This window comes from Pygoscelis adeliae, unplaced genomic scaffold (assembly GCF_000699105.1).
Source record: "Pygoscelis adeliae isolate BGI_AS28 unplaced genomic scaffold, ASM69910v1 Scaffold406, whole genome shotgun sequence".
Lineage (NCBI taxonomy): Eukaryota > Metazoa > Chordata > Aves > Sphenisciformes > Spheniscidae > Pygoscelis > Pygoscelis adeliae.
This window is the reverse complement of record NW_008824995.1, coordinates 249,108-265,955: the sequence shown is the minus strand read 5'-3', so window position 1 is coordinate 265,955 and position 16,848 is coordinate 249,108. Positions and strand designations below refer to the sequence as shown.

Genomic DNA, 16,848 nt, shown 5'->3' with positions numbered 1-16,848 from the left:
ATCCTGAAAAATATGTTCTTGAATTCAATAGAATGCAAGTTCTTTTTTTCTCTCCTCTAAAATCCTGGTGACTATATTATTGGTTTCCTGTTTTCATGCTTGATTACTCTGTTCTTCCAGAGCATCTGTGACTTGAGCTGTACAACCTGCTAAGTCTGACCTAATGTCCTGGAACTCTCTAATTGCAGCATTGTCATTTAGATTTTTATGATAATCTGGAAGGGGTAAGGGAGCTCCACTGCTGTTCCTGTATTTCAAATTTGCTTATTCTGTATTGCCTTATTCATTTGGCATCATATTGATGCCATATATACGATATTCTTTCTCCTCTTGTTTGGTTGTAAACTCCTGTTTGTCTTTGCATTTTTTACAAATTATTTGTAATTGGTTGCTAAAATTATTTAAATATTTCAATGTTTATTGTATTTAGCAATCTCAGAGGTCAGGACATCGTACCAAGGAGAGATTAAATAAAAGTCACTTTTATCTCACATGACTACAGAACCATTTAAAAAAAGATAAATGGCCTTAGTATAGTAGTAAATGCTTTTTTGCAACATGTTTCCTAAATATAAGAAATTCTGTGGGAAAGACTGTATAGTATCCTGTGCTGTCTTCCTTTTTTTTTTTAAGAAAAATTACTCTATGCTACTGAATTCCTGGCATTAAGCTCTGCAGCCTAGTAAGTTCTGTTTTAAGCTATAAAATATTAGCAGTATCCTTGAAAATAAAAACTGAGCAGAACAAATTACTTTTTTTTCTTAATAAAACACGCCTTGAAAACTCATAATGATCTAAATGGGAAATTTGATTGCACTCCCCTTTGAAGTTAAATAAGAGCATGTGAATCACTCCTAGTTTTCCAAATTCTTTTTCTTAATATTGTAAGGTTGCGACCATAATTCTGAGAGGGCTTTGTTTGAATAGGAACAACATAATAGATCACAAGATACAGATTTAGGGAGCTGTAATGTAACATTCAGCTCAATGGGTTTATGCTAACTTAAATGAGAAAAGAATTTGTTTATAAAACATACCATAATGATGTCGTCAAGAGATTAGTTCTCTTAAAATATCTTGAAAATTCTTTCAAATATGTGATGGTATAGCATCTACCAAATGCTTGTTCTGTCCTTCAGTTCTATAGGGGTGATTGTATAGTATATCCATTACTAAATTAAAATGACAAAAAATGACTTGCTTCATAAACAGGTCCTTTTGTATCATTTCAATGGAGTGGTATAGTAAGGATGATTCTACATACCATGACCTAATAAGCTTTTATGAACAGTTTCAGTAGTATAGTTCTGAAACTGCTATTAAATCTAATAGCATTAATATAGAAATGTAATTAGTGGTGGTGTAGGTTGCAATAGTTCTAATCATCATCTTTTTTTCTATATGTATTTTTTCTAGCATCAGATATATACTGATGCTCCCACACATTCTGTATTGCAGTGACTAATCATAAAAATAAGAGCCTTATTAGACTGTGTAGGAGATACATACACTAAATATCAGAGGCATAACAAATTATATTTTTCGTATGTGCCATTTTGCTGGCACTCTGATTCATTGATCAAGTCTGCTTATATATGAGTGTGATTCTGATTTTGTTTGTTTTCTGCTAGGAGTGCAATTCCCTAACATTTATTTACACTCATTATTTCTCTGTTTGCTAGGTTCAGGAGAAGGTGTTAGCACCCTGGTTTGTTAGCAGGACAATCTATTTAGATGAAATCCCAGTTTAGTGATTAGGAAAAATAAAAAAAATCACTGCAAATAGTGCTGAATATTTTGGTAGTAAAGCAACACAAAGAAAGAGGTGTCTCTTTCTTTGCATATAGTTGTCATCCTCTGAAGCAGTTCATATGGCACCACAAAATATTTTGATATTCATGTTTGCTAAAATGCTGGAAAAAGTTTGAAAATCAGTTTATGTTTGGGAAGACCTGTTGTAACACAGTGCTGTTGTATCTATATTCACCATTTATTCTGGGGAGGATTTATGTTTGAGGGTTTTTTTTGTGTGAGAGATGAATTTCAGAATGAGGGTATCATTTGTTGTCAGAAGGATTTAATGCCAAGATAGCAGAGGTGTCGCCTTTGAGCATGCTTATATATGTTACTAAAAAAAAGCACCAATATGGGAAGTAAGGCCAGTGTTTTGGCCTTGTGTGACGTTTTCTTTGGCCTTGCTTAGTGGGAAGGAACGGAGAAGAGGGGTGGAAAAAATGCACATGAACTCTGAGTGGCCCATGTGGAACAGGAGTTCAGTCTTGTCCTATTGCAGTTTTAGGATTTGAAGGCTCCTAGATTGCAGTCATTGAGCAACTACAGGACAGTCGCCCTACTCGTGGAGCATAAGCATATTCCCTGACTTAGTTATTCAAAGAAATTTCTACTCCCATCTTCATCCTAGTTTTCTAGTAAGTACATAATAAATTCAGCTCTCATTGAGCTGGTGCAAAGAGTTATTAAAGGAATATTCCTTATCCTGCCAGAGCCCAGGTATAATGTGTTAGTATGACGCAATCCCTCCAGAAGAGATTAGCGTGCGCACAAATTATTGGTGCAGACAATGCTATTTTGGTAAGTTTCTTTCTTTATTATCACAGTTTCAGGATTCTTTGTTTCTATGGTACTATAACTGAAACTAAATCAACTGGGACATCTTAGAAGTGGCACTCCTTAAAAAGAGCCACACCTAAGAAGGATGCTTATTTGGCAGTAGTTTGCAGAATACCCACTAGAAGCGCAATCTGTAATTTTTGAAGTTTTATCCTTCCATGTCTATACACGTGTTCCCATGGGGTTTTCTTCTTTCACTGAGTATTCCCTATGGTTTCTATTAACCAACTTACCCAAGATTCAGTATGAAAAGTTCTCCATCTTAGATTTTTTTTTTTTTTTTTTTTTTTTGCTAGGAACTTTCTTTTTTTAGCCAGTTACTCTGCTAACCACACTCCAAGATATTTTTCATGTTTAGAAGTGGAGCCCACTACTACATAAAAATTAAAAACCCTAATATAAACCCATCAGGGATATAATTTAAATATTTTTCATATTTCAGATACAAAATAAAACTGTTCTAACAGTTGCTAGTTAGTCTTTTGGTTTTACTTTAAAATGAAAATATTATTTCTGTGCACTTTGTCCCTGTTTTCATCTGTGACAGAGCAGCAACTTGGCAGAACAATATGAAGTTCATATAACACCTTTCCACAACCTAGCCGGCTTTAAAAGCTGTATAGTATTTTATCCTGTGTAGGAGTTATATAGTTAGAAAATTATATGAAATTGCATACGTGCTGTGTTACACTAACCAAGATTTATGTCAGTACATCTTCCTTCCATGAGGGACAAGTCCCCATTTGTGCAGACTGGATACATTTTACATCAATGTCTGTTGATGTAGTATGAATTCTTTTTAAACTCTATGGGTAAATTCATATCTGTATTGGAGCTCCTGTCTATACGCATGCTTGAATCTATTTCAATTCTTCTCTTTTCCACTACTGTAGCTGTGAAAAAGTAGAGAGCAACATTATTCTGGTGAGAGTCCCTTTGCCATGGTAGTGTTGGTGAACAATGGAGTTAACAGGGCAGCTTCAGGGCAATTACCTCTGCATCTCCTTTTCTTTCAACTGTTTTGTTACCAGAATCTTGAGGATCCTTGTGAAAGGCTCTGGATGTTTTGGAATTTTTTTTTGGTGCCTCTTCATATATTCATTATCTAGGTCCTGGAAAAAAACTCCTTATAAACATTTGTGTAATTTCGTGAAGAACAAAGTGACAAGTTAACTTCTTTTTTAAGGCAGTCTGAGTGTGAAAGAATGCTTTAAAGGAAAACATGAAAAGTTCTCCTGGCTTTAGTCAATGTGTATTTGCAGGGTATGCTGAGTATGTCTTTTGTTTACCCTTCACCACCTCCACAGACCAGAACAGACCATAGTTAGACAGCTTTCAACCCACAAGAACATAGTGAAAACAATTTTAAAATACGGAGGTAAAGAGAAATTGTTAATCTTTAAAAGAAGCTATCAATACAACAGTAGCTTATTAACTCATATCGTTTCCAGTGTGGTTTTATTGTTCTTTTTACAAAATTGAAGAAGTTACCAGAGTACCAATACAATGCTCTTAATGTGGAAGGGGACAAATGGCAATTAGAACTGCCAAATTAAAAGCACTTTAGCATTAGTGTACATTTAAAATATCAGGAAAAAGTACCAGGCTCCTCACATAAAAGTTTATCTGGTTGTTACAGCTGCTAAAAAAGGAATAGTGATTTTAAATAAATTTAATTTTAATTTCTCAGCATCTTGGATCTTATCGCTTACTTAGCTATGCCTCAGTAAAGGGCAGACTCTGACCTAGCAGAAGGGTTATCAACCAGGTCAGGCATTGCTGATTTTAATCTCAGCCTAAGAGAAGGCTGCATATTGGCGTTTGCAAATGTTTCAATACTGCATTGCGTGTACTTTGACAAAACCAATATTTATTCTTCAACAGGAATGTCTGGTACTAAGCAGAGTTAAAGGTTTTTCCATTAATATCTTTAGGATCTGGTGAGATTTTGATGGCCTGGTGACAAAAAAACATTGTGTTTTTGGAAGCTCCAGTGCAACTGTGCTATTGCTCAAAAAGAAATAATAAAATAAAATCTTACATAATTTACAATAAAATGGATTGATGGATTCCTTAGAGATTGCTAATAATTAATCCTAAACATACACAGTTGGTAGATTTGTTAGTGTAATGGATGCGAGTTGTTGGAAAATTATTTTTATTGGGCCTTATTTTTTTTGTAAGATCAATTTAAAAGCAAGAAGAAAGTTTCTGGAGCTATATGATTTTCAGCAGTTTTAAGCAGAACTATTATGATAACGCTTTGTTTTAACCATTCACAAATATATTATATTAGTCTCATCTCTGATCATGTAGTTGAAGTTTAATTTAATTTTCTGTCTTCAGTGAGCGTAGCTGAAAAAGAACAAAATCAATTAAAGGGTGACTTAGTTCTGGGAATACAGGAGGTGGCTCTGTTTAGTTTTAAGGAAGAGAATCAGCATCCAAGACATTCATCTTCACAATATGTGTAAATTCAAAATATATGGCTTAGAAATAAAAGATGTTACTGCACTTTAATGAACTTAAAATTGCTCAGTTCTACCCTTTTCGACCCAGTTGTTGCTCTCCCTTGCAGCCAGTGTGTTTTGCATTGTAGTCGGATATAGTTGGCAATCGCCTCGGGGGTTTTTCCTCTGGGCAGGGGACTAGCTCCAGCCATCCCAGCCATTGTGTCACTTCTTTCAAGTTCCCTGTTTGGTTTCCAGTCCTTTTAAATGCAAGAGACTTGTCAAGCTTTTCTACAGTAAATAAACCGGGGATAATACTTTTAACCTTATTCTTTGCTTGTATTTTGTGTGTGTGCTGCTGTTGTTTCTATGGAATACTGACTGCACCATCTTTAACATGGGAATGAGTGCACTGGGACACTTGGCAGGACAAGACATGCGTTGCCAACTTGACTGACCATCTGGTTTAGTGACAACAGGGAAATGGAATGGCACTTTGAATAAGAAATTAGTGAAATAAGCAGCCTGACAGCAGCAGGATACTTGGGATTCTCAGTGGATATCTTACGTACCAGGGCAGGAAGTTTCTTCTGGTCTGTGAGACCAGTCTGGAAACTAGCTAAAGTATTGTGGTGAAGCAATTAGTGGATTGCAGAGGAGGAGGGAAGAGAGGCAGCACGAAGGTGCATACATCCTTAAAGGCAAGGATGGAAGATTTTGCCAGACATAGCAGAGCTGAGATCGGGATTGTGGACAGCAGTGGTTAAGTGAGCAGGTGAAAGAGCTGATTTTTTTTGTAACTGTGCTCTGGACAAGCTAGTTCAGTTTTCAAGCAATGATTGCTCGTTCCAAATGATTGCCTTCTCACTTCATACTAGATTACGTTATCCATAATTTATTTCTACATACACCTTGAAGATGAACACAGTGTTAATATTCTGGGAAAAGTAGTAAATTACACAACTGTTTTTGAGCACAGACTTAAGCACAAGTTAATTCTATTACAGTAGAGCGTTAATCCTAGCCAGAGACTGTAGCAGAAGTTCTGGAGTGGATTTATGGCACAAAACCGAGCACACAACAAAACCCAGCAGCAGCAAAAACATTGCAAAGAGTGAAAAATCTTTTTGGAATATTGCTGGGAAATCAATGCAAAGTTAAAAATAAATAAATAAAAATAGTTGGCAAAGGATGTATTCTAAAAAAACCATGCTACTTTTGTCATACCATAAACCATTGTCTTACTGCTTTTATCTGTCTGAAAAAGGTCTTAAATGAAATAATTTTGAAATTGCCTTGATTGTCTAACTTGGAATTTAAATCTGACAGAGCAGCTGCTATTACTATTTCATTGTGTTATAAAATTGTCCTGTATTTTTCCATCTGGTAGTCTGCTGGTTTTATAGTTGTATATCCTTTTGGCTAAATTGTATGAATGTAAAGAAAACAGTAGAACAAGCTAAAACAGCCCGGCATGTTTTCAGTCAGAAATCAAAAGCTGTCAGTAAGATGTAGAAACAGGATGTCTAAGCTTCTGTTCAGTCAGCTATAAAAGACAAGACGACAGAACCAATGAACTACATGAATATATAAATGGAAAATTAATAACTCGGACCAACTAAGAGTAGATGAATCTGTTATTGTAAATTAATTATTGGTAAGATGCACTCATTGGCAAGCTACAAGAAGTCTGTGTGGATTAGGAGCTATTTCCCATTTCAGACGTGCTCTACACGTCTGATGAATGCTCTAGGTTGTTGCATGGCAGCCTATTCTAATGTTTACATTTTTGTGCTTTTACAGCTAGAAACAGTACAGTTTAGGACAGCACATGCATTGGCAGTGACATCTATTTCTGGAGCGGAAACAGAACTACATTAGCAGGTCACTTCAAATTCTGCTTATTTTTTTCATTTCAGAGTGCTGTTGTTTAGTGTTTGCATAATATGATAAAGGTGTTTGTGCTACCCTCTACATATGCCACAGTTCCCAAGGTTTAGTGTGGTTTTCTGAGGAACTGTGACTTCAAACCACTGTGGCTCTTCATGGCATCACTGAGCATCTTCCATACTTCTCTGGTAATTATGTTGCTCTTTAGCTCGTGATACTAAACAGGTGCAATGACTCAATAATTCTGTGAAAACAGTATATTGAGAGGCCTTCTCAATTATGTGCTTGTGCTACAACATAAATATTGATGAATCTAAACATTAGATTGAAACAGTTGATTGGTTAGCTTTTCTTTAATTACGTTAAAGATAACATATTTATCACTTTTTCTCCAGAAAGATTTTTGCGCTTGTTTCTGAACAAAAAAGAGAACTGTTTGGTCTGTAGAAATTCTTGGTCACCCTTTTTATGTGCACCATTTTTCCAATTACTGTCACTAAGATACAGTGAGTTTTGAAACTTCTGGCTTAACCTGAAAGGGAGTTCAGAATTAAATCTAATCTATGTAGTATGGTTGCTTCATACACCACAAAAAAAGGTTGATCTTCTGGATAAGATTCTTTGCCCAATACAGAAAACTGTGCATTAATCCATCATTACTGTGCAGTAAACCATCATTAGTGAATATAGGGTTAGAGATTGTGAGGATGGTGGTATGTAAAGGAGTCCTCCTACCTTACATTAATTGTGAGGGTAAGTAAAACGAGCGTTTAAAACATCCAGTATTCTGCTAAAAAGGGAATATAAAAATAACTACATAATCTTTGGCTTTCAGAAGTCTTTGAATTATTAGGAATTATTCATGTTTCTGTTTTGTCTGCTTTTTAATGATGTACATATGATTATATATTTACACTCAGGCTCTATGTTGGTAAAGCGCTCTATTAATGAGGATAAATGTTACTTAAGTGCCTACATGAAATAAATATCTTCCTTAGTCCTTCCAGAACTACACCTGCATGAAGATTACCCACCCTACAGCTACTGAAATACTTCCACTAGATTAGAATCAAAGTGTGGCTTCATTCTATGCTATTTCTGTTGCTGTTTGTTTTTCCAGTGCATTTGCTTTATTTGTTCTTGTGGTGCTAGTATTATTTGAAGTTACTACGGCAACCTGTCACCATCTGCTATTATAAAGTATGCTGGGATTTAGTTGCTAGGTGTTGAAGTTTGTCATCTTACTCATATGACCCTAATGTTTTTCAGATGTTTCTTTTTCTATGCATGTTGCATCCACAGCTAATACGCACTTTAAGAACAGTGGAAAAGATTCCGCATTCTTTCCCCTTGACCTTAGAAAGCCCTATTTGTTTCACAGAATGTACATCTATGATCCTTTTTGATGTGCTTTGTATATACTCAACCAAAACAGCACTTCTTTTACCTTAGCCACTATTTTGCAGTGTTTATACTAAAGGAGCCAGCATTACAGTTCATTTAAATTTGGTATCAATTATGCTTTTTTTAAGTGAACAGGGAGTTCAAATGTTTCCTGAGCCACTTCCTCCTCTGTCTCTTTTTCATTTGACTACCTATTTACTTGTGTACCTGCTCCCGATAGAAGTGCAATGTTCATACTATCAATTTCCTTATTGCTTTACCCATTTTTTGAAAGGCTGTCAGCCAACTGGTTAATTCAAAGATTAGAATTCAGTGCTGTTTCTCTTCTGGGGTTTTTTACATTTAAATGGAAATGAATGTTTTTAAGTTGGAAAACATATGTTTTGTTAGCTCTCTTCATAGTAGTGCAGCGTATTCAGAGTTATTTCTGTCAATTTTTCTGTTAGTATTCTCTCATCAGTCAAGTGTTTACTTTAATACATTTACTTTTTTATACATTTGACCTCGTTCTAATCAACCTTTTCTGCTGTAATTCACAGGATAAATCCTAACAAGCCTAAGCACAGCTGAAATTACTTGTTAGGATTCTATCTGAATAACTTCACCTTCTCTGCCGCAACCTTGTTTATACTATTCAATCCCTATGCACAATGCTTGACTTAATGAAATAAATTTTTGAATCATAAGCATTAGAATATCGTGTTTGTAGGCGGTGCTTGATTCTGAATTTCTCCTCTCTGACTAGTGAGCATGCAGTCTGCATTCAAAGTGTAACAGATCATTCTTGTGCAGAACTTACTGTATTTGCAAGCCGTTCATGTTCTTTGCACATTCTAGTAAGAGGTACTTAAACAGCATAGGAGAATTTAAGTGAATACATATCGATATTTGCAGTTTTGATCTAGTTATAGTCCTATATTATGCTTAAGTTCTACCAGTGAGAATGGTGATGCTGAGAGCGCATGAGTACTTCAAAGATCCGAGGCTGCATCTGAGAAGCGAATCTTTATTGCTGGCGTTTGGGGATTAGGAGGGAGGGGCAAGCTTTTAACCTATAAAGGAGCTAGCAGTTAATTTCTAATAGTTGAGATCGCTGGCAAGAAAATTATTAAAGATCAAACAGTGTGTATTTTCCTGCTTTACATTTACATGGAAACGAAGGAGGAAGTTTTTGTAGGAAACCAGCTTTACTGTCACCACCTTTTTTATGTATCATTCATTCCTGTTGATGTGAATTTGACAGGTTTGGTACAAGGTACTGGCCAGCAATATGTGATCTTTGCTTATGGCTCTTTTTAGTAATCAAGGCATATCATCTGTTAATTTTAAAATCACCCTACACAGTTACTAAGAATAGGCATTCATGCTGTACCATAATCACAGATATAGCTAGATACATTTCAGAAGTTGGTTTCAACAAAAGAAATAACCTTCTTAAAGTCTTTATGCCTTTAAGCAACATAATACATCTATTCAATGCTTGTGAAGAAATGCTGCTTCTTTCAAGAAGTGATTATTTAACATGAGGATAGAAAGGCATTCTGTGGCAAATGTTTAACTACTAAAAATACAAGCTGCTTTTCATGTACAGTTCTCTAACTTCTGTCAGTAATTTTTTTTCAAAATCAAGACATCAGAAGAAAACCCCACACAATTTCATCGCTGAGTCCTTTGCAATTCATTAATACTTTCAGCTATACATTTTACATCACAGAAAAGATTTGTCTGATCCATAACTGTAAAAGTGAACTACTACAGCAGGAAAACCAGCATTTCTTTTTAGAAGAGCATCGGTACCCGAGAACACACGATTCCTTACCTGAAAGCTTTTGGTTTACCTGCAGAAAATGTGTCTTCTTAGTCTTAAAAAGTAGGCAAGCCTCTCACTGGCACTAATGTTACTCCAAAAGAAGGTATAATAGGTCCTCTATATTGTAATTTTCACTGTTTGTATGCAAGAAGTGTGCTGGGTCTGCTCACGTAGGAATAAATAAATAAAAAAAAAGGCAGTACAAACTGAACAGCAGCTAACATATGAAAGTAAAAGACCTCTAGTGGCCATAACCTGAAGTTAAAGGCGGCTTCCCTTCTCTAAGTGGTAGACAAAATGGTTGGGTACGACAAACTGCAGCTGATACTTTGGTAGTGTGTGCCTTTGTTGCCTTTCTGATGTAACAGAAGTATAAAGTGAATCAGAGTTAAACAGAGAATCTGATCACTACCAGGTGGAAATCAAATTCTGGCCAGAGGGGCTGGGGAGTCCCTCTTATTAGTTCTAAACCAGTATGATGAAAAGATCCAAGTAAATCTAGGAAATTATTTTGCATACTCATCTACTTCGTAGTCTCTTATTTTAACATAATCAAAGCATTTAAAGCAGGTTCACTTTTAAAACAATAATTAAAACTTCAGCAAATTATAAGGCATCAATAAGGAGGATTCTTCACTGTCTTAAAGGAAAACCACAAATCATTAAGCTTACTATTATTGCTTGAGAGAAAAATGTCTTTGTGACTTTCAGTAAATTGCAGTGAAAACCTAGGATTATAAATAATTTTATATCTTTCAGCATTTCTGCTTTAGCAATTGAGAAAAGTAAAATATTCCCTTTTGATGAAGTTTGAAAAGTTTTGAGAGGTGAAAGTAATAGTATTCTATAGAAGTTTTACGGAGTTCTGTAATAGCTACTTAAACACCTGGAGAATGTAAAAAATATCCTTTCTTGCAATATTTCTTCCTGTGAACAGCCTATGTTTCTAGAATGATTAGAAAATGTTGATGCTAATATATTTTCTTCTATGAATCCCTGATGGAGGAATCCTGGGCAACATCACATGCCTTTTAGGAGACTTAAGACAATATTGAGTTGTACTTTATACATAAAGTTTTCTTGTCACAATGTGTGTTTCCATGCAGCGTTTCATAAGTGATGCAGCCTTCTCACCAGAGCCTACCCCTTGTCAGGGTAGCTTTTGAATTACTGTTTTCAAGATCTTAGCGTGTTTCTTTCATCTGGTCTTGCAAAAGCTTGAATATTATTTTATTTTTACATACATAAAAGGATTTTTTAGGTGTTTAGAGTAGTTCAACTTTAGAAAGAATACAATCAAATATCTTAAGTGATCTGCATGTGTTTTCTGTCTGTTTTTCTTTCAGAGTCATTTTGTGGCATGCATGACAGCAATCTTAAACCAGATGAACAACCAGCATTATTCAGTTTACATTGAAACTTTTCAGACAAGTTCAGAACTAGTGGTGAGTACAAAATAATTATGGAGGTGATAAATGATTCCAAGTATTTTATTTCCTGTGAAAAATCAGTAGAATTGTTTTGGAGTATCTTGCCCGATTCTTCCTAGAATGAAGTCTGTTTCTGTGTGTTTTCTGCCTCTGTGTCATTGTGTTGCCTCCCTCTTCTAATGGTGACCTTGGACAATACTGTAATCAGAAATTTGGAAAGATATAAATGTCACTGTTGTTGACCCTAGCACCAAGGTGGTAATATAACCAAGAATAAGTAATGGGACCTTTGTGTTATACTGTTCTGAGGAATAAAAAACAAACCACGACAAAGCAACAACAAAACCAACCCTCAACTAATTGAACCCTCCCTCCTGGACTTTGCACATGGTGATCCATTTCCACTTTTCGTTTTCACTATTGGGTCGACTCCTGGGCCAGGTAATGTTGTATGCTATATGCAATAAATGCCTTATTATTGCAACACATCGTTTTATGCCAGTTGTTTCTGGCATAATTTAACGATACTTGGGGTATATTCTAGTTGTGCCAGTGGTCGCTGTGTTTTAGAAGGTTTCAGTAGTCCTATGTCTGTCCTTTTATACTCCTGACATAACTCTGAAATAAGTCTGGGTATTGGCAAAGGTTTTGATTACACCATCTACAGTTTGTCCATGGAGGTAATATTTTCAGTTGGTAAGATTTGTCCATTTTCCTTTCTTTCTTAAAGTCATAGTGGTGCCATAACTGAAATGCTAACAGATCAAATTTTAGGTAGCTTTTTTAATTCTTCATGTGCTTCAGTTTACTCGAAAACATAACAGTATTTTAACGTAATTTCAGCTTCCAAGCAGATTGGGTACCTGGTCCTAGAAGTTTTAGTAATCCTTAAACTCCTTCAACAGTTCTGCAGAGGAAAAAAAAAATTAAAAAGACAAGACATCGATATAGTCAATGGGTTTTGCTGTTTGTAAAGGCATTGGTTTGTTGTCTTCTCATTTTTTTCCATACCATAAGTATATGTCAGTGAAGATGACAAATATTTGGTTTCAAATAATGCTGTTGAGAGCTATTGTTCACTTGGTTCTCTGTAAGTAATATGACAAGAAAGAGTACAAACTTCGCAGAGAGTTGCTTGTGAGGTTTTGGTAATAGATGATGACATTTCAGCTTGCTAGTCTCACAGACTTATAGGTGACTTGCTTAGAAGTTCAAAGGTAAAACCACATATATATGCTGTACATGAAACAGATCTGAAATGATTATGTTCATTTTGTTTAAGTTCATTATACAGTGATTTCTAAATACTTGTAGGAAAAGAAATAGTGTTTGTTTTATTTGAAAACTTTCTGTCGCTGCCTTCAATTTTTAGTTTAGAATGATAAATTTGAACTAAATGGATGAAATAAAAAATCCTGTGTTTTTCAAATCTATTAATTCTTTATGCATAGTGAGACAGTTTTGCTAATTAATAAAAAATTCAACAACTTTACTCCAAAGTACTTTTTCTTTCCATTCACTTACGGCTTTTCTTTTCTTAAGAGCCCAGTGTAATGACTTTTAAGTTCCATTTGGAATTTGAGATTGCTGTTTTACAGGACTTCATTTCCAATCTTGGGCTTAGTGATATCACCAGGAATTTTTCTATTGACTTCACTGGGATCAAAGTGGAGCCCTCCATCTTAGTTCTTTAATCACAGCAGGAACACTTTGTGTTATAGAGTCACAGACTTACTCTATTTTGTTGTTCTAGGACTTCTTGATGGAAACATTCATAATGTTCAAAGATCTCATTGGAAAGAACGTTTACCCTTCAGACTGGATGGCAATGAGCATGGTGCAGAACAGGTAAAATGGGGTTGAAGGATCAGTGCTCATGTTCCATGTGCTTGTGAAAAGTAAACTCGTTTCATATCTGACAAAAAGTTTTTCCGTGCAGTCTAAGATGTTTATAACATTCCAGTTTGGTGAATGCCAATAAGGTCATCATCTGAAATAATTTACTGACAATACATGAAATAGCTAGCTGCCTGTGCTTTAAGTCCACTTACAATGGAAAGGGAAAAAAAATGTATTTAACAGTAAAGTGGAAGTACATAGTTGGTCTCCCTGTTGACAGTCAACAGAAGCCAAACTGTAAAAGGCCTATTGAATCTTAAACGTACAATTTCTCCACAGGGTTAGAATGTCCTTACTAATAGGTGAACAAGTTCATTCTGATGCAAGAGTTATCAAACACAATTTTCCTTCCAAAATGATACGGTTGCTTGGATTGCTAAAAGGCCTGATGATAATGACCAAATCTTTGAGTGCAACGCACTATTTGTAGGAGGAGGTTGGATCCACGGTGCTTAGTGTAGCTCATATCATTGAGGAAATGTATTGTTATACGATGGATCATTTGGGGCTTCATCATGATTGATTACTTCAAGCTCTGTAGATCAAGATGGCATCTAAGCAAAAGTTTGTATAATCAAATTTATCACGCTCTCTATTGTTTGCTCTATGAGAGCTTGCTGTTAATAAGAAATCTTTGAGTACTCTTATAAAATTGACTGAAGGAAATATCTTGTGAACATAAACTGGGCAGATTGTATACCTTTACCACAGCTATAATCTGGCTGTTTTGGTGTCACCATAAATGATGGCGTGATAAACGAAGTATTGCTTGATCTCTGTTAAGGACCACTGTTGTCTTGGTGTTAGGATTGCAAGTAGCGTAAGTGAAATTTCATGTCGTACAGATTTTGCTGCCACATGAGCTCTTTTCAGTTTATCATGTCTATATCATGTGATACTGAATTGGAAAGAAAAGAGAAGTGATCTTTGTGCACCTCCACCATTGATAATGCATTTAGACAGCTGGCTTGGGCCAGCATATCACAGACGGATTCCTTCAGAGTATCTTTGAAATATTGCTTGTTTGGAGAGGAAGGAAATGTCCTTCCCTTCAGGTCTGAGTTTTGTTGTTTATTATGGGCATCAGTTAGAAATGAATGTTTTTGGCAAGAAGGAAAGGCCAGTATATAGGGTACAGGATGGGCTACGTGAGGATTTATTTCTTAATAACTGTTCCTAGCCATTCTGAGGTACCGACTTTTTTCTTTTTCTGTCTCTAGTCTATAACAGAGGAAAGCAAGGGAGAGTTGGACTGAGAATGCAAAGTAAAGCACATGGCTGCTCTAAACAAAGTTAGTTGGTTCAATTTGTTTATTTGTGGAACTTGTAGGTAAGGAAGTGTTTCCTCAAACTTTGAACACACAGAGGTTTTGCAAGCATCTGCATGCGTAGAAGAAGTTGAACAAAAAAGTAGCTGTGAGCATGTGACCACCTTATCTTGTGGATTTCCTCCTCTTCATACTCAGTGGAAATCATGGCTAAAAATCTCACTGAAAGGGATCACTTTGTTTACTTTTTTATTTATTTGGGTGTTACCTTCAGGGCTGAACTTATTGCTTCTCGTTCTCAAAGAAACACTTTGAGTTTATATGCTGAATCAGATTATGAAGTGAATACACTTTTTTTGAGCAAGACTTCTGTTGGCGAGGTGGATTTTGATCACCTGTACTGTCATTATTTTAGTTTTGTAGAAATGGCAGTAACATGGAGTTTTCTGGAAGTCACAGAGACACTAGCCTAATAATTAAGTCTCAAAGATGGATAGGTTCCAATTAACTTAGAGTCCACAGATGCTGTTTATTTGAAATGTCAGTTATGCAATATGTAAAGTATCCCAGTTTTACAATATTGAAAAGGAAAGAAGATACTTAATAATGGTGATAATCTTCTGAGAGTGTTTGGTCTTGAGGAAAAGATTTGCTAAGAAAATTTACAATATTATGATATCAAATTTTGATATTGGATACATTTTCATCTAGGATTTGAATGGAATTATGTTAAATGAAAAGGTTTTCTTTTATGTGTTCCACGATTCAAAGCAAGGATTATGGTTCTAGTGGGTAGTGACGATGGCAGTGAGGGCTTATGTGCTTAAACCTCACTTTCTGTCACTAGTACACTAATGTTCATGCAGAGAGATCGCTAACCCCTCTTCTGAGGTGGGCTGATACATATATGCTGGTGGATGTGTTCATTCCAGGTAAGATTTTGTAAATGACAGTAGTTTCATCCGACTTGTTTCTCTGTCTGAGCCAGTCTTTGGCCTATACAGGTAAAATCTAATTCAGTGCACATTCTTATGTTGCTGTTGCTGCAATTTGCAATTATTTTCAATGTAGCAAGGATTACTCTTAAAAAGTATCAGCTTAGTAATAAAGTAACCTAACAGTCTTCCATTGTATGTAAGCATATCAAACCTTTCCTATGTAAAACTGTTTCTCTTATCTAGAAAATGCTGTTAACATCTGCATTATTCACAAGTACAGGATTTTTTTAATTCTATGGGGGCGGGGGAAGTGTCAATCCTTGTTCAAAGAATATGCCTTTGGGGCTTGGGGGTTCACCTAGTGTACCCCCAACTAAGGCAATCTGTATTGCCTTAGTTACTGACAACAAATTCATTTGTGGCACTGTACATTTGCTGATAATGCCTTCTAATGACTCTGAACTTTGTGGGACAATTTGGTCCAGGCAGGCTTTGTTGCTCTAAACCTTATCCTGCATTGGATAAGTCAAATGAAAATATTTAAAGAAAAATGTCAGCGTTAAAAAAAAATGTTTAGAAGCTATTTAACGGTGCTTCTGTAAACACATTGCTTACCTAAATTGATTTGGCACTGTTTATACTCTTTGATTATGTTGCTGTTCCCAAGATTACATAAGAAAATGAGTTATTGATCTTACTTTCATATCTTAATTTTATGTTATATCAACAACTAGGAGGGGGGATTTTTGTTATCAGTCTTTATAGAAATTTGGTTTTGGTTTTTTGTTTCTTTGGGGTTTTTTTGAGGGTGCAGATGTTCTGTGAAATGAATTGAGGAATAATTTAGATTTCTAGATTTCTCTTATTAACATGCTTTACTCCAAACCAGTGAAGCAGCAAAGAAAAAGTCACAGGGGGTCAGGCTGGGGTCTCTTATAATAACAATAAGAGAAGAAAAATAAATAAATAAATAAATAAACCCACAAAGTGTTAGCACAGCTAAGGTTTTACATTCTTAATTCATCTGTTCTAAGTAGGAGGCTACATGCGGGCCTTTTTATGCCCTGAAGTACGTATTTCACCTTAAGAGTCTCTCCTTTCTGAATTTGTAAAAATATTAGTTACAGT

General features: G+C 35.5%; 1 protein-coding gene across 1 annotated transcript in view; it reads left to right on the top strand.

Moving 5' to 3' along the window:
• Positions 1–16,848, top strand: part of DOCK2 (dedicator of cytokinesis 2) — a gene marked incomplete at its 5' end in the record, with an annotated part of 184,604 nt that overhangs the window by 92,379 nt on the left and 75,377 nt on the right. Inside the window, 2 exons of the mRNA XM_009326156.1 lie at positions 11,532–11,630; positions 13,369–13,463. Of these exons, the coding sequence (XP_009324431.1) occupies positions 11,532–11,630; positions 13,369–13,463 (194 nt within the window). The remainder of the gene's footprint in view (positions 1–11,531; positions 11,631–13,368; positions 13,464–16,848) is intronic.